At 39.6% G+C, this 17,172-nt stretch overlaps 4 protein-coding genes across 4 annotated transcripts; 3 read left to right on the top strand and 1 right to left on the bottom strand.

Moving 5' to 3' along the window:
• Positions 1-91: 91 nt before the first annotated feature.
• Positions 92-4,849, top strand: atxn3 (ataxin 3). Its single transcript, XM_023417312.2, has 11 exons — positions 92-196; positions 721-885; positions 985-1,029; positions 1,127-1,212; positions 1,331-1,397; positions 1,474-1,561; positions 1,640-1,769; positions 1,913-2,076; positions 2,240-2,396; positions 2,631-2,695; positions 2,812-4,849. Exons 1-11 carry the CDS (start codon positions 173-175, stop codon positions 2,862-2,864), a joined length of 1,044 nt encoding a protein of 347 aa, XP_023273080.1. The 5' UTR covers positions 92-172; the 3' UTR covers positions 2,865-4,849.
• A 100-nt stretch (positions 4,850-4,949) lies between these two features.
• Positions 4,950-7,113, top strand: serpina10b (serpin peptidase inhibitor, clade A (alpha-1 antiproteinase, antitrypsin), member 10b). Its single transcript, XM_023417311.2, has 5 exons — positions 4,950-5,088; positions 5,272-5,894; positions 6,002-6,275; positions 6,556-6,703; positions 6,793-7,113. Exons 2-5 carry the CDS (start codon positions 5,291-5,293, stop codon positions 6,982-6,984), a joined length of 1,218 nt encoding a protein of 405 aa, XP_023273079.1. The 5' UTR covers positions 4,950-5,088; positions 5,272-5,290; the 3' UTR covers positions 6,985-7,113.
• Positions 7,114-7,255: 142 nt separating this feature from the next.
• Positions 7,256-13,616, top strand: ddx24 (DEAD (Asp-Glu-Ala-Asp) box helicase 24). The gene is made up of 9 exons (XM_023417281.2): positions 7,256-7,978; positions 8,183-9,069; positions 9,162-9,638; positions 9,730-9,883; positions 10,765-11,277; positions 12,080-12,155; positions 12,609-12,797; positions 12,884-13,013; positions 13,123-13,616. The coding sequence occupies exons 2-9, from the start codon at positions 8,187-8,189 to the stop codon at positions 13,410-13,412; spliced, it is 2,712 nt and encodes a 903-aa protein (XP_023273049.1). The 5' UTR covers positions 7,256-7,978; positions 8,183-8,186; the 3' UTR covers positions 13,413-13,616.
• On the bottom strand, positions 12,448-15,741 carry LOC147818502 (ubiquitin thioesterase OTUB2-like). Its single transcript, XM_087176889.1, has 5 exons — positions 15,463-15,741; positions 15,236-15,354; positions 15,019-15,103; positions 14,025-14,216; positions 12,448-13,891 (listed from the first exon to the last, which is right to left on the bottom strand). The coding sequence occupies exons 1-5, from the start codon at positions 15,541-15,543 to the stop codon at positions 13,685-13,687; spliced, it is 684 nt and encodes a 227-aa protein (XP_087033015.1). The 5' UTR covers positions 15,544-15,741; the 3' UTR covers positions 12,448-13,684.
• Positions 15,742-17,172: the final 1,431 nt, after the last annotated feature.

Raw genomic sequence — 17,172 nt, 5'->3', positions numbered from 1 at the left:
AATGATAACATTTGTATAAATGTATAAATCCGTCAATGGAGTTTTGAATGCAGATTGCGCTGATGTGGAACCCAGTCACTAGATGGCGCTGGTCGCGATTGTCCCGTCTCTACACGGTGATGAATGCAGCGAGACTAGAGGTCAGAGTTGAGTGTTTGACAGAAAGCTGAATATGGATTCTATATTTCATGAGAAAGTAAGTGAAAATGTGTAATTTGAATTATTTAGCCACAAGTAATTCGTCGTGTTTGTTCGGAAAGCCTTGGCGCTTATGGCGAATATTTGTTTACCGGCACTATCTGGCCGGTGTTGAGGGATTTGTGGTGGTGTTTGTCAGTATTGTTGTCCAGACAGCTAAAATGCTAATTGCACCTGCTAGTAAGAGATAATGAAAAGTTTCTTTTCAGCTAGTTTAGGGTTTTGTAATAGCCACAAGGATCTTATTTCTGTCAAGCTAGTGAACGAACTGGCTTGACGTAGCTCTCTTTTCTGTTTAAAAGAGTAATAAGACTAGTCTTGTGTGTTGTTTACGTAAGCTAACCTAGCTGCATGTAGCTCTACTATTATATGACTATTATCGTGGGGACAGACCAAATAGTCTTAACTACTCCCATGTCCATAAAGCTAAATGTGCTGTCGAGAAAACTATTTAATCGTGCTGTCACGTTAGATGTGTGTTTTACCGTGGTGTTTGAACAATAACTTCTCCTTTATTTGTAGCAAGAGGGCTCTCTGTGCGCCCAGCACTGCCTCAACAACCTCCTGCAGGGTGAGTACTTCACTCCTGTGGATCTGTCCTCCATTGCTCATCAGCTTGATGAAGAGGAGAGGATGAGGATGGCAGAAGGAGGTATGGCCAGTGAGGAGTACAGGACCTTTTTACAGGTGAGAAGACACAGACGGTGAATGTTGGTGCAGGAGGTTATTTATACATGCTGGTACCAAACAGTATCTAACTTTTATGTTCTCCCAATGTGTTACTAGCAACCATCTGGGAACATGGACGACAGTGGGTTCTTTTCGATACAAGTGAGTTTCAGACATTCACTTATTATTGTCAGTAACAGATCAATAACCATTATAAACCAGGAATATCAATAACCTTCTTTGTTATCTAATCCTCTAGGTTATTAGCAATGCTCTGAGAGTGTGGGGCTTGGAGCTAATCCTCTTCAACAGCCGTGAATACCAGAGCTTGATGATAAATCCAATGTAAAGTTTCCTTATCAAGAATTTATTGTGTAATTTGTGTAATGGCGTTATCTGTAATCACGTAAATACTTTATAGATTAATTTGATTGTAACAGCTAGTCTTACTTTCATGTTTCAGAAACGAGAAAGCCTTTATTTGCAACTACAAGGAGCACTGGTTTACTATACGCAAACTTGGACAACAGGTATGAGGCACTTGTCTTTATAAAGAATTTGAATACAGATTGATTTACTAAAAACACTGTTTTGTTTTCATTGCAGTGGTTTAATCTGAATTCACTGTTGACTGGACCAGAGTTGATATCTGACACTTATCTAGCCCTTTTCCTTGCACAATTACAACAAGAAGGTATTGTAATTTTGACTTATTCACAGTATGTTTAGATGTTGCAATGCAGAAAAGATTATTAAATTTGTATTTGTGCAGGATATTCCATATTTGTGATCCGGGGAAACCTCCCTGAGTGTGAAGCAGAGCAGATCCTTCGATTCATGAGAGTGCAGCAGCAGCAGCGGCCCAAGCTCATTGGAGAGGATGAGGCCCAGACAAGTGCAGGGTACGTATTGTATGTGCAGATTGTACAATGTAGAGGACCCATGAACCGCTCCAAAAGGTGTATCTTAGTTCATGTTTAATATTGCTTAAAATAAACTTTTGATACTGATTGTGGCAACTGATTAAGCCTTGTACTGTGAGCAGCAGGTCAGCCGCTCTGAACCAGGCAGAGATGGGCTTTGGTGTGGAGGATGAGGTTGTGGATGAAGATGAAGAACTGAAGAGAGCCCTGGCACTCAGCAGACAGGACATAGATGTGGAAGATGAGGAGGCTGATCTTCGCAGGGCCATACAGCTCAGCATGCAAGGTAAATGATGAGTCATTCAAAGGTTTTAAAATTTTCTGTCATTACTTTGTCCCGATTGATTACTGTATTAGTTAGGTCTTACCTTGGATCATGAGTCAGTTAGTCTTTTATTTCAAATTCACAGTAATAACAACTTTTTGAAAGTTGCCTCTGATATTTATAGGAGCAGTGATGAGCAACACGTCTTCAGAGCATGAAGTGGGAAATGTGAAATCAGGTAGCCAGGCAGCAGGGAGTGCTGCAGGAGAACAAAAAGAAGGCCAAAATGAGACACTCACAGCCGAGGAACTGAGGAAAAGGAGACAAGCCTACTTTGACCGGTAGGTTCAGCTGCATGTCTGCTAACCCACTGCACAGTGTGTTGTAAACACTTTATTGCAATCCAATTCAATATTCCTTCGATAACAAGTGCTTTACAAATTCTATTATGTTCAATTCTATGGTGTAAATGTGTCCTTTAAATTATCGTATGCGTGATATTGCATCCACCCTTTTAAGTGAATAGAAAATTAATGCACGGAATTTGACACAAATCCTCTCTGTTGACTGTTTAGGCAGCAGCAACACACTCAACTGAACATTCCTCAACAACCAGACACAAAATCAACAGGTGGCTCAGGTGAGCACATCACATTTTTTATATAAATAAAGTACATATTATTTAATCAATTTTATTAGAAAACCTATCCAAGAATGACATGGAAGATACGAGCCTGTGCTGTGTTCCTCATCTAGGATCAGTAAACACTGGCTCTGTGGAGGACCAACAACAAAAGCCCAGCCAGTGAAGTTGTGAAAGGTTTGCCTGTGTTGTTTACCAGCTGCCTGGATTGGCAACCCCATACAGGGGTAGCTTTGCTCCTTCCTCTAACCTTTTGCACATGCGAACATAAGGACAGTCAGAAGGCTGACACATTTCCCCTGGTTAGTTCGCTGACATGCTACAGAGAAGAGAACAATGACAAAGAAAAGGCAGCAGTTAGTCTAATCTAACTCAGTAAGGCACCGAGGCTGGGAAAAGGGTGACTACAGAACTCATGATGCAGTTAATCCAAGTTTGCAATTGCCTTTGTACCATGGCGCCTTCTATTTCTATTGTATACTGTTTTTTATTCTTGTTTTTCCTCTGGAAGAGATGGAAATGAATCTTCAGCATACAAAGGGTGTGTTTACTTGCGTGGGCTGAATACATACAGAGATGGGTGTTCTATGACTCATAGGAGACTAATGTTTAGACCACAGATAAAAATCTTCATAGATAAAGACAGAGCCTCCTACCTTTGTATTGGACTTGGGTTTGTAGGACATAATATGTGATTCCAGTGCCCTCCCCACCAGAACACCAGTGTGGTTTTGAAATTGTTTGTTTTTGCAATGTACTGAAACATCTTTTAGCCAGCAGCACTAACTTGTGTGGGTCATTTATTCCTGACATTATCAACCATTTTACTTGTGAACATCTATGAGTGAATTCCCAAGGTATTTAGACATGCAACATATTTTTTAATGTTGTGGCTTTGTTATTACCTTTTAAGCTTATAAGCAGGCGTAATGAAATTTAAGATTATAAAGTTTACAAACACAATTTAAGGGTGTTTTGTCCAGTTTGGATGGAAAGTGAACAAAATAATTCTACGGAGCAATTTGTTCAATCAAAGATGCTTTTGACTGATGGATATTTTTCATATCTTGTTGAGAATAAGTTGACATGTAACAGGGAACAGAGATGAAATCTGTAAACATTACGGAACTGTAGCTGATAGATAAATACATTGTTCATTTTTTCCAGCACAGTATGATCACTTGAAACCAAAAAAAGTCTCACATGTCCAACCAGCCTACCTAGTTTGTGACTTCATGTGTTGTTTCTCTTCATCAGTATTTGTCATTAACCATTTAGGGAATTTATCATCAAAAAAAGATTGTTAAACTGCTAAAAGCCTTTGACATCACAGTTTACAGTTACAGCCCCCACAATATTTGTTTAATTGCACTGATTTGACTTATCCTGTTTTCCAATCATACTTAGAGTAGTGTTATACACATTAGTTGTACAAAGATACATTTTTTTGCACTGAGGTTGCCATGGGCTAAAGCTATGGAAGCCATGGGCTGATTAATGACCTTTGGAAATAACAGGTAAATACTGAGAATAAGGGGAGACTGTTATTTAACCTTATAATTTGTATAATGTAAAATCCAAAGAACAAAACAAAACATCAAAAATATGTCACTGTGCATATACTTTGAAGAGCTCACTGAATTTTTTTGGGGATTTGATTTTGACCATGACTTGTTTAAAACCTCTCGTATTGTGCTCTACAAGCTTCCATTCAGTCCTGTAAAACAAACTCTGGTTATGACACACTGTGTGGATGAATAAACCGCATTACTGAATTAAAACAATTTGATTTGTTTACAGTTGTAATGTCTTCTGGAACCGTTCATGCCTCCACAAAAGGATTGGACATCATATAAAGTCTGACTTTTTGTGCTTGATGACTTCCAGAAAGATTCCATGATTTCATTTTTTTTTTTTTTTTCTGTTTGATCTGTTAGGCTTTTTTTCTATTTAAAATGCATTTATGAAAGAGTTAAAAATGTTGGTAGTTGGGTTTTTTTTTTTATCATTGCATTATTTCCACTCACTGCATTCTTACAATAAGTACTAATTCATCATTTATGTTATATTTCACATGTTACCACAGCACATTCTTTCATTTAATGTATTAGTTCTTGTTCCAGGATTAAAGTGACATTCACTCCTCCTAAAGTTTGCCATGTCCTATTTATTTCTCGTTATATTAACGGTAATATGCCGTTATTGATGGTTCTTGTGCCATCACATCTGGAAAAGAGGCCCTGAATGTTGAATAAACAGCTCTGACTCCATCTGGATCAACACAACAGGCGGTGTGTCTGGGTTAATATATAACCCTCAAAGCACACTTGCACTTTGTTTCTCCAAATAATAGATGGATCTTTTAGACGCAGTCTTGCCCAAGCTGAATGGTACGTATGACGGTTCATTTTTGAAAAATGTATTTCAGTAACAGCTACCTATTAATTTGAAAAAATTTCATTCATTATAGTGGTTTGGTGATAATGTGTAAAAATTAAGTTGTTCAGAAGATTTTTTATAGATTTTTTCATAGTTATGTCACTGTTCAGTTGTGCTTCTTTAACATGTTTCAGGTCGTCACACACTTGAATTATGGCGGTACACAAAATGAAGATGGGATTTATTTTTATTCTAACCTGCATGTGCTTCCTCAACCCTGTCTACCAAGCACAACTTCCAAGTGCCACCATCTCAGATCTATCCATCAAAAATATGGACTTTGCCATGAACCTTTACAGAAAAATGTCCAATTACCACGACAAGAACATCTTTTTCTCACCTCTGAGCATCTCCACCAGTTTCGCTGCCCTCGTAATGGCTTCTGACGGCATAACACACGAGGAGTTACTCAAGGGTCTCAACCTGGAGCAGCTGGAGAGGGCTAACCAGCCAGAATTTATCCCAAAACTTTTCCAACTTCTTCATGAGAACATCACACAGAATGGATCACTGAAGCTGGACCAAGGCATGGCCCTCTTTATGCGCCAGCAGTTTGAGGTAGAAAGGGAATTTGAAGACCAGATCAAGACGTTTTTCCATGGTGACATCAAAACTGTAGACTTTGCAGACACAACAGAAAGTGTCAGGTTCATCAATGAGTACATCAAGCAAAAGACTGAGGACAAAGTGACAGAGATGATGTCCACCGTGCACCCACTGACCCAGCTCATGTTAATCAACACAATTTTCTTCCAGGGTAAGAGGAATCACTCTTATATGTTTTAGAATTACCCATTGGGTCATGAAGTTGTTTGACTTCTGACCTGTAGCCTCTACAATTAAGCAGTATTATATCTTCCACAGGTACCTGGCAGATGCCTTTCAACTCCAATTTCACTGAGAATGCACCCTTCTACATCGACAACTATAATGTTGTGCAAGTGCCAATGATGTTCAAAGAGGATAAGTTCTACACGATGGAAGACAGACAACTTGGAGCCAAAGTGCTGAAGCTACCGTACCGGGGAGGTGTTTCCATGCTTATCCTGCTACCCAACAAAGGCAGGGACTACACTGTAATTGATGATGAGATCACTGCTCCAAAGTTCCTCAGCTGGGTCAGAGGTCTGACAAAAAGGTAAGTGCACATATACTTATTACATGGAAAAATGTTACATTTTACACCTACTCATTAGGATTATCTTTTATTACCTTTTATATTATTTCATCATCCATATTCTGTTGTACTTAGCTATTTTTGTGACTTTGTGACCTTTTGTCTTGAAAGGTGCTTTGACAAGCATCCAGGAGCTAAAGTAAAAAATCATTATAAGATACATTATACAAAGTGTCAAATACCTGCAGCAACAGATAACATGGGAGTCTACTTATCATGTCAAGCCATGTCTTGTTCACAGCAAACTGGAAGTCAACATGCCCAAATTCAAGATGGAGCAGTCGTATTCCCTGCACAATCTTCTGCCAGATATGGGCATGACCAGTGTCTTCAGTAATTCAGCCAATTTGACAAAGCTCAGTAGAAACGCTGCCATCAAAGTGTCAGAGGTTGGTTTTCAATTTTGCCATGCTGTTCCAACATACTTACTTATTCCAGACCGCAGATGATGACCTCAGTCTCTACTGTGAAATCACAGGTGCTGCACAAGGCTGTGATTGAGGTGGATGAGACAGGGACAACTGCAGCAGCTGCCACAACAATTGGCATTACTCCATATTCCTTACCCAGGACCTTCATTGTCAACAGACCGTTTTTCTTCTTCATATACCATGAAGACACAAACTGCCTGCTGTTCATGGGCAGGGTGATTGACCCCACCAAAAACTAGCAGTTGTGAAGTGTGTACACATAACGTTGTGTTTATTTAGTCTTCCAAAAGGCCTGATGATTTGAGATATGTGGTTTGGTCTGTTCTTTTAAGGCCCACTTATATCTGTTAATAAAAACTTTACATTGATGTGCCTTTCTTTGGGATTTAATCAGTAACAAATCATTCCAGCTCTAGAATACTTAGTATATATACTTGTGTGTAAAACTCATTCTAAATGACAACAGTACATAAATGAGACATCAACAGTATTTTACTAATAAATTACTTTATTAGTTTTTGTTACTATTATTTACTCAGGCCAAATAAATAACATAGTCTAAGCCATGAATAAGAAACACTTTTGGGTTGCCCAATCTGTGGCTAGTATACAAATATCCAAATAAACTTGCCTTGCTTTGCCTCGGTGTTTATTCTTCCCACCAGGGCAGTGGATCATTTTACCTCAGATGTTGTGGAAAAAACTAACTATTGATTAACCCTCAACTATTTATTGACATTTACCAATGCAGACTTGATGGATTATTGTAAAAACTCTTCATCAGTGGCCTATTTATAACTGCGTGCAGAGGATTTACAAACTTTTTCGATAGGCTTAATAAAGACCTTTTGTAGTAACGTTACCATGTATACCTGCAGAGGTTATAGTTTATTGGCCCTTTATTTGTGATTTATTAACATTTACAACCGCAGACTTGATGCTTATTAGAAAGCAAGAAACGTGTAGTTAAATAAACGTGTTAAATAAATGGTTTATTAACCATAAGTAAATATTACTGGCTATTTATAATGCCTTGATAAGTGGAGGCCTATGAGAAAGGGATTTCTATTATCGGGTGAGGGTTAGATGAGATTGAGTTGTCCTCGTTGTTCGACAAATAAAGTTTTTCAAAACCACGTGACCAACTCTGTCATGGCTGCGCCCTCGTGCCATGTGTGGTTGTCATCGGTTGTAATCATATTTTGAGTTCTCAAGAAAGCACAGAAAGTCAAGGTAAGAGCGCCGTTACTGTTTACGGTTGTTGTATAGTTGTCTATCATCTTAGTTTTGTACGAGTAATGTAAATAGTTTGACCTAACTACACGTAGTGCCTCGATAATTTCAGCTAACAGTGAAAAGTAGGATACACAGGCGCGTCCAACAACTCTGAAGCAGTGTAATATATTCGCTTCACCCGGTTAATTTATGTATTTGTAGGAAAATGAAGACAAAGAAGATGATACCGAAAAACAAGCGTCTGTCCTCTGGGCTGCAGAAAAAAGCCAAACGGAGCATTCACGTGAAAGGCAAATGGAAAGCAGTAGAGCTGGATCCCAGTCTCTTCTCCGAGGAGGGCCTGGAGGGTCTGGTGTGTTTTGAAGAGCTGACAAGTTACCGTCTGATAGACTCTGAAAAGGCTGCGGCCAAAGCAGCAAAAGAACTGAAAAAGAAGGAAAAGAATAAGGCGAAGAAAAGAAAGGCTAGCAAAGAAGAGGAGGGTGGAGGGGATCCTGGTGTAGAGAGCAAAGAGGGAGAGGAAACGGCTGAACCAGCCAAGAAAAAACCCAAAAAGAAGGAAAAAAATAAGAAACAAGCTGCAAAGGAATCAGTCCCACAAGACAGCAGTTCTACAGAAGTGGCAAAGAAGGATGAAGCTGCCAGTGAAGAGGGAGGAGAAGATGAAGCAGCAAAAGAAGGCACAAGCGATTCAGCAATCGGCTCTGAACAAAATATCCAATCTAAAAATGCAAAGAAGCGCAACAAAAAGAAGAAAAAGAAACAGAAGCAGCAGATAAAAAATGATACAGAGAAAGAGCCTGGCCCGGAGCCTTCATCACAACTTCCAGCTCTGGAAAAAGACAAATCCTCTCAAGACAAAGTGACAAAACCCCCTAAAAAACGAGCAAAGAACTGGACAAATGCGGCACTTTCTGGATCTAAGGACAAAAATACCGACGTGGGTGCATGGAAGGACCTGTTTGTTCCCTCCCCTGTGCTAATGGCACTGAGTAGTCTTGGATTTGGTTCGCCCACGCCGATTCAAGCCCTGACATTACCTCCAGCTATCAGGGATCGTATGGATATACTGGGGGCAGCTGAGACCGGTAAGATAAAATGCCTTTCATGCTTAATGTCAAAGATTTTGTCCCACAATAATCTGTTCCATGTGAAATTAATGTGAGCACTGTCATTGCAGGAAGTGGTAAGACACTGGCTTTTGGCATTCCCATGATCCATACCATCCTGGAGTGGAAAAAAGGTTCAGATAAACCTGTTGATGACAACAATGAACCAACAACACTGGTGGAGAGTTTGTATTTACCAACTGTAAAGTCAGGTAATGCAGATGAATCCGTAACAGAAGAGGACCAGGAGGACAACATGGCGGCTGAGGAAGAAGAGGAGGCAGGTGTTGAAGACCAGGACCAAGGTGACTCAGATGAAGACGCCAGTGAGGATGATGAGTGTGGCGGTGAAGACGAAGATGAGGATGAAAGGCTTGGATGCGTTCAAGTGATCAAAAATGCTGAGTTTGACTTTGATGACACTGCTGACGCTGAAGAAAAACCTGCTGGTGGTCAGAATCAGCCTCTGCTTGGACTGGTTCTCACTCCCACCAGGGAGCTGGCTGTTCAGGTCAAACATCACATTGATGCTGTCGCAAAATTCACAGGTAAGACATTTATCCTAATCTTATACTAGAGGTCTTCATCCCTTAACAGATGTGTGAATGTCAAGATACTGAAGATGTTATTGTACTGCAGATATCAAAACGGCAATAGTGGTGGGTGGAATGGCACAACAGAAACAGAGGAGGATGCTAAAGCGCAGGCCAGAGATCATTATTGCTACTCCAGGACGTCTGTGGGACTTAATCAAGGAGAGACATCCACATCTGCTGAACCTCAGGCAGCTCAGGTGAGTGACAGGTCACACCTTTGATTCTTTTTTTACTCATAAAGTGCTGACAAACAGTTCTTTTAAACACAATTGGTTGGCTCAGCACGCATGCTTTATTACAGCAACAGCCTGGATGAAAAGATATAGTGAGAAATACGTAGAATAATGTAAAAAGAGGACAAGCTCCGTTAAAGCAGTTAAAAGGCAACTTTTGAATTATTGTAGAGAATAATCTTGAAGTACCACAATGGTGTGAGTGTTTTTTTTTTTGACAAGTGGGACAACCTTATTTGAAAATTGTTGTCTAACATCCCAGCAGTGGAATATTAATTAAAGAAAACTGCATGCGTAAACATTTTTGCTATTTGCAGGAGGGGTCTTGTGCAATCTCTTTCAAATAAAAGACCAGCAGCAGCAGCACAATGTTTTCTGAAAGCTAAACAGAAACCGCAGGCGCTGACTTTGTTTTTATTGAATTTGACTGCCTTCCAGAATTTAGCCAGGTCTGACTAGGAACTTGTATCTTCAGTAGTATCCTGACTTGGCAGCTCCAAGCCAAGCCAGCTCTGCCTTTATTTCTAACAGCTAAATGCTGACGACTTCACAGAACGAGGCAACTGCCAGGTTCTGTGAACCTGGCAGTTGCCTTGGCTGTATTCATCTCCTTAAAGAATACTGCCAAGTCAGGAGAAACCTGTAGCCATGCATAAACACAGAGTATGTTTTATTCAGATCTCTTTACAACAGAAAAAAGCACCTTGAGAGATGAATCAAAGATCAACATAAGGGCTCTCAGGATTGTGAGGAATATTTATATGATACACATCTAGAAGGAAGGCTGGTTTGTTAAGTTTTAATGTGTCTTGTTTTTAACTACTTGGGGTTGTGTTATTCTGTAGGTGCCTGGTCATTGACGAAGCCGATCGCATGGTGGAGAGAGGCCACTTTTCAGAGCTGGAGAGTCTGCTGGAGATGCTGAACACCATTCACTTTAATCCGATGAGGCAGACATTTGTGTTCTCTGCCACGCTGACCATGGCTCACAGCCTGCCCACTCGCCTCCTGCAGAAGAAGAAGAAGAATCTGGACCAACGGAACAGGCTGGAAATTCTCATGGAGAAAGTGGGGATCAAATCCAAACCCAAAATCGTCGACCTCACCAGGAAGGAGGCAACGGTGGAGACGCTGACTGAGACACGTATCCACTGTCAGAAAGAGGAGAAAGACTTCTACCTTTATTACTTCTTGCTCCAGTACCCTGGGCGCACCATGGTGTTTGCCAACAGCATAGACTGTATCAAGAGACTGAACTCCCTGCTGGTTATCTTGGACTGCACTCCACTGCCTCTACACGCCAACATGCACCAGAAACAACGCCTCAAAAACCTGGAAAGGTTTGCTGAGAGGGAGAGGTGAGTGTTGCACACACTTGCAGTAGCAGTCTGAACTTATTTGCCTTAGGTTGACTTTATCAAGTAATAGTGTGGCTATGATGAAATATAAAAACCTGTTAACTGCAACCAGAGGCTTAAGGGTTTAATGTGCGCCGGGACAATGTTTCACATGAGTGGTTCCATCCTTGAGTTTTATCATAATGCATATTTACAGTTTAGAGTGTGTTCAGTAATTTACAAGTTTGCAGCTACAGTAGTTTTGCAAATTAATCCCCGTAATCGCTACAAGAAAATTTGAAGTTTCAAGATTTTTCTACATTTAAATGGCTTAATCAACAGATTTTGATTAAGCCTTTTTTAATATTGAGAGGTAGGTGCTTCATTCTGAGGACAGACATAGTTTCATACAGGAGTTTTATTCACTCCTAAAAGTGGAGGGTGGAGAGACTGCTACAGCACACGTTGATTTTCAGTCATGTCTGTACATGTGTTGCGTGCTGCTGCTCATCTTGGCAAGCTCTCCCCAGGAGACGAAAATGCACTTTCCTAGTTAAATTAAAGTTGAAAAAATGATCACTGTAGTCATTGTAATCATTAAACACATTAAACGCAGCCCCATTTGGTAACTTTCAGTCCAAATTTTTCCTTTTTTTTTTCTTTTTTTTTTGTAATAAGCAGTAGCAGTAAATAATAATTTAAAAAAATGTAAATCATGAAGCCAAAACTCAAACCCAAAAAGAAATACAATATTTCTATGAGAAAACATTGAGCTCCACCTTTAATTCCACGCTTTACTGAACTGACTGGATTTAATTTACAGTTGTGTTCTGCTGACCACTGATGTAGCTGCAAGAGGACTGGATATCCCCAACGTTCAGCACGTTATTCACTACCAGGTAGGATTTTTGACAGTTTTTTCCAAAGCCATTTATTATCTTTGACGGTGAGCTAGTTTGTCAAATTTGGTTACCTGAATTCAAAACACATTAACATTGCTACCAACTAACCGTAACACTAAGCACCATACAGCCCTGAGCTGTAGTGCAGGAGACTTGTACTGTTGAGCTGAATTTTGTTTACCAACTGACAGGAAAATGAGAATTCAGAATCCAGTTTTAACTTTTGAGAGTGTTATCTATAGAAGTTTTCTCATTTATTGTCTTAAAATTAAAGACTGAAACATCACTGTGCATGGTCCGTGTTTTTATTTAAAGAATATAACAACTTTTTGTTGACTGCAGTAGTGGAGTATAAGCTGTTGTAGTTGTCATACTGCCACTAGTGTTATAGAGAAAGTCTTACTGATAACGGATAAAATAATTTCTATAATGTTCTGCTGTGTACATCAGGTGCCGAGGACATCTGAGACTTATGTCCATCGGAGTGGCAGAACAGCAAGAGCCACTAAACAGGGTCTTAGTTTGCTGCTAATAGGCCCAGACGACATGATGAACTTCAGAAAGATTTACAAGACTCTTGGAAAGGACGAGGAGCTTCCAATGTTCCCCATAGAAACCAAATGCATGGAAGCAATCAAGGTGAGATCCATTGGCACTAGTTCTTGTCTTAGGGATGTTAAAGAGATTATATTTGATTGATTACTTTTGAGTGTGTGCTTCCACAGGAGCGAGTAAACTTGGCTTTGAAGATAGAAAAGATTGAGTTCCACAACAGCAGGGAGAAGCAGCACAACTCCTGGTTCAGGCAAGCTGCAGAGGCCCTGGAGGTGGACCTGGATGATGATCTTTTACTTGGTAAGACCAACATAACCCTACCTATGACTAAAAAAATCTCTTGTAATATGTTACGTCTATTGAAAAATGGTCAAATACAGACAGCTGAAGATGCCATGTATGTCCACAGGCAGAGCAAAGGATGAGGACTCTGACAGAGAGCAGCAGAAGATGGTAAAGGGGATGAAAAAGCATTTGAAGCATTTGATATCCCAGCCTGTGTTCAAGAGTGTGATAAAGACCAAGTACCCCACTCAAATGGGAAAGCTGTCCCTGCCTCACATGCCTCGTTCAGGGTTGGAAAGTGCCCTAACCAGGGTTTCAATAGAGGAGAAGAAGCAGAAGTTGAAGAAAGGTGTTCCACCACAGCAGAAAAAACAGAAGCAGAAGAAAGAAAAGCAGCAGCAGCAGCAGCAGTGACATGTTAATGGGAATGTGTATTTAAAAAGTCCATCTTTGACCTGATTTCTTTAGCTGTTAATTACATAAATGTATATTTTAAAGTTCATTACAGTTCATTCAAATACAATTATTTCACAATGTGCAACAATTGTATTTCCAGATGTTGTTGAATCTCTGTACACTGCAAGATTTTTATAAAAATCTGTTTTCAAGTGTCTTAAAGCACAGTTGTGATTTATTCAACCAAAGTCAATATTCCTGAGTTGATCACAGTTCTGCTGCATCACTGGTCAGTGATATGGTCGAGGGTAGAGAATGTTATAATGTGACGTTTGGTAGAGGAGGTGCAGGGAGGGTTCAGCACCCTCTGGAATGATGTGGTGAGCCAACTCCTGTTCATTACCCTCCATAGAGACCACATGTATGCAAATGTCCAGGGCCTCTGACAGAGCCAGGATGTCCACGTGATCACACTCCATCGCCATAGTCTCCACTTCCTGAATGAAGAGAGCAAAGACATTACCAAACCTGGTTTTTCCTTGACCTATCCTGTTTTAAAAACAAAAAACAGACTTGACTAACAGACTATCTTCTGTTTTTTTCACTAGATGGCAGCAATGCTTTACTAACCTGACAACAGTATGCCTGTAGATTGGGAGCCTCCACAAAGTTGCGGAAGAAGTCAGCATGGTTTTGTAAGTGTGCTGAAGTAAGCAGCCTAAGATACTGCACCACACTGTCGGAGGTGGTCTGCTCATTGAAGAGCCTTAGCAGCGTGTCTTCCTGCTCATCACCCTGGCACTGCTCCAGCACGTTTACAACCTTCAAGAGGTACAAAACAGTTGAACATTACACAGCACATTAAATTTACCTGGTAATATAATAGAGGATGGGATACTTTTATTTTCATTCCAAATTTTTTTAATAAACACAGAAGTCTAGTAACACACTAATTGGGCTTCACCAAGAGCATATTTATAGTAAGGCGCTTGCCTATGTAAGGATTTTTAGCAATTCATTAACAGGCATGCAGAGATTTTCCACTGTTTAGTCAGTTTTCATTAAATTGTGTTCTGTTGATACTTTTGTTTACCCGATTTCCTTACAATATTTGCATCGAAGTGTGACCTGCCAGAAAATGTAATGAAACTAAATGAAGGTGAGGTTCAATCAAATCCCCTCTAGAGCATGTGAATGAAACTGTGCTATACAGCTGATCAATTCGGAACCTGAGAAAGACACTTATCCAAGCAATAATTTTATTAATTTTTTGTGCTTGACACCTCAATTCTTTGCTTTTAAATGTGTCGTGACAGTCACACTAAGTTAATTGACTAGCCTGGTTTTAGGGCCCAAACTGGAAGGCCACAAAGTGAACAGCGTTTTTTTTTTTTGTTTTTTTTTATCTGCCACTGGTTTTTGTAGCCCACTTTGTCCTATTACCTGACATAGAATCATTTCTAAATGGTTCCTCCCCAAAAGTAAGTTATTTGATGCTTTTCCTTGAGCAGAATTATCATTTATTTAAAACAAAAAACAACTGTCTTTCAGTGTGTTATTAGAATTTTTACCTCAATGACTTGTCTGTTATATAAATGGTGTGATTGTAAAAGGTATTTTTTACTGTGATCAGGTGGTGCTTGAAGGAATTCTCATCAAATCCCGCAGAGGACAAAACTTTGCCGCTTTCAGTTATTTTGTCCTTGAATCTGAAATGGAAAACCAGTAAGAAATGATCTTATTCATCTACATGATGTAGTGTGTCATCAGCCCCTTTACATTTTGGGTGACTTTAGTGAGGGTAAATGGCAGTAATGATGATAACGGTGGTGGTAACTGACCTCTGCAGAGCCCTGGCATTATGTAGGACTGACTCCATATGTGCGAAGCAGAAGGCTCTGTAGAAGCAGTTGCCATCCCCTCGCACTTTTCTCACGGAGGAAAACTGGCTGCTTAGATCCTAACAAAGGACAATAAAGTCTGGTTATTATGCGGTGGGCCGGTTGAGTTAAGAGGGGTAACTATGACCACCTGCAGTGCACCATCCCAGCCCAGATAAATAGCCTACTTTATGCTTGGCACCAGGCGTTTGCTCAGGAAACAGCGAAGAAATGTCCTCTCTGCGTGAAACAAGGCTGCCTGCCTCCATCTGTCGAAAAACAAACAGCTTCACTATCTGCGAGACCGGAGAGCAGTTTAAAAGGTCGACAGCATGGAAACAGTGTAAGAAAACGTAATTAGTGTGGCAAGATTCCGTGCATCAAAAACTGTGTCAACACCATTGTTGCAATTTTATTTCCATTTTCTGTAAACCGGATGTTTGCAGGTACCACGTGCTCGCGCTTAAAGCGACAGTACAGGGACTGTTACATGTTTGAGTCATGTCTTGGCAGATGCCTTTTTGTGACCTAAAAATAAGCCTTAAGGTGATTTTTTTTTGTTTGTTTTTGTTTTATCTAATAAAATTTTCTTTAGAAGTTGACAGGCGAGTTCTTTCTGTGAACTGAAACCTGACAATATTTCTCTTTTACAACCGCAGATTCACAAAAGACATAAACCTTCACAGTTATAAATATAGGCCTAATGCAAGACTTTTTCTTTTCCTTCAAATATGTAATTGTGTTTCTGTTTAATTTTCTCATTAATTTAAGCATTGTTATTCAACAGCAGCAGCTCTTGTTGTAAAATAAAGGGAGAGAGATTAAAAATTTGTTAAAACTTGTATTATTAAAAAAAAAATTTAATTATATGGCTAAACAGATGTGGTTTACCAGTTTACACCACAACATACATTACTTTATATCACAATATATTCTAGGTCACTTTCTCTCCAAATCAGAAGCCAGTGCCTACCTTTTAGTCCACAGTGAACAGCAGCAGCTCAGGTTGAGAGAACAAGGAATAATAGTTAGTAAAGAAGACAATCTTTGACTTACCAATTAATTAATTTTACACATAGGCTATAAATAAGCGTAGCATATGGCAAGTCATGTTTTTTTTTTCACCATATTGTCGATTACAAATTTGGAAAATGTGATGCATTCAAACCAAAACAAACTGTTTTCAAATAAATACACAATTGTTAACATATTCCTCACCCTGTTGTGCTGTGTGTGTGTGTGTGTGTTAGTGCATGTGTATGTTAGTGCACGTGACTCCCTCCCTGGTAATAAACTTACCAGGTGACGTACTTTATGTCTGTGAGGGCACAGGCCTTAGGGGGGGACATTGCGATTGGACCAACGGGATCAGTGCAACAATTTGATGTCCCTACCCAGACTGCATTGCACCATAAAAAAACAATGGATGACTATGAGTGAAAGGATTTTTTCAAGTTTTATAAAAAAAACTAAGGCATCTAGAGTGTTTTTTAACAAGGCCTATTAGTCAGGATTCCTTGTCTTATGTTAGCTTTTCTTGTTTTTTCCGTTAGTGTTGGTAGGTAATGCTTTGGAAATAGGTCTGGAAATGCAAGATTAGAGAGTCATCAACAGTGGTGAAGAAAGGGCTACTCAGATCCTTAAGTAAAATTACTAATAAAATAAAAATTATAATTAAAAAAAATACTGTGTTATAATGGAAATGCTCTTTTTGATTAAGTAAAAGTAGAGAAGTATTATCAGAAAATTGTACTCAAAGTATCAAAATAAAATTATTCACAATTCTGAAGCAGGCAAAGCAGGCACACACAATGTGGCCCCTTAACGGGGCAACCCAGATTATTACTTAATCTTTAGGAATGTAAATTACAGACAAAACAAACCCCTAAAAAGTATGG

Source organism: Seriola lalandi, unplaced genomic scaffold (genome assembly GCF_002814215.2).
Source record: "Seriola lalandi dorsalis isolate HSWRI2012SDOR001 ecotype SW California unplaced genomic scaffold, Sedor1 jcf7180002054573, whole genome shotgun sequence".
Taxonomy (NCBI): Eukaryota; Metazoa; Chordata; class Actinopteri; order Carangiformes; family Carangidae; genus Seriola; species Seriola lalandi.
The sequence above is the reverse complement of the archived record's forward strand: the minus strand, read 5'-3'. Positions and strand labels throughout refer to the sequence as shown.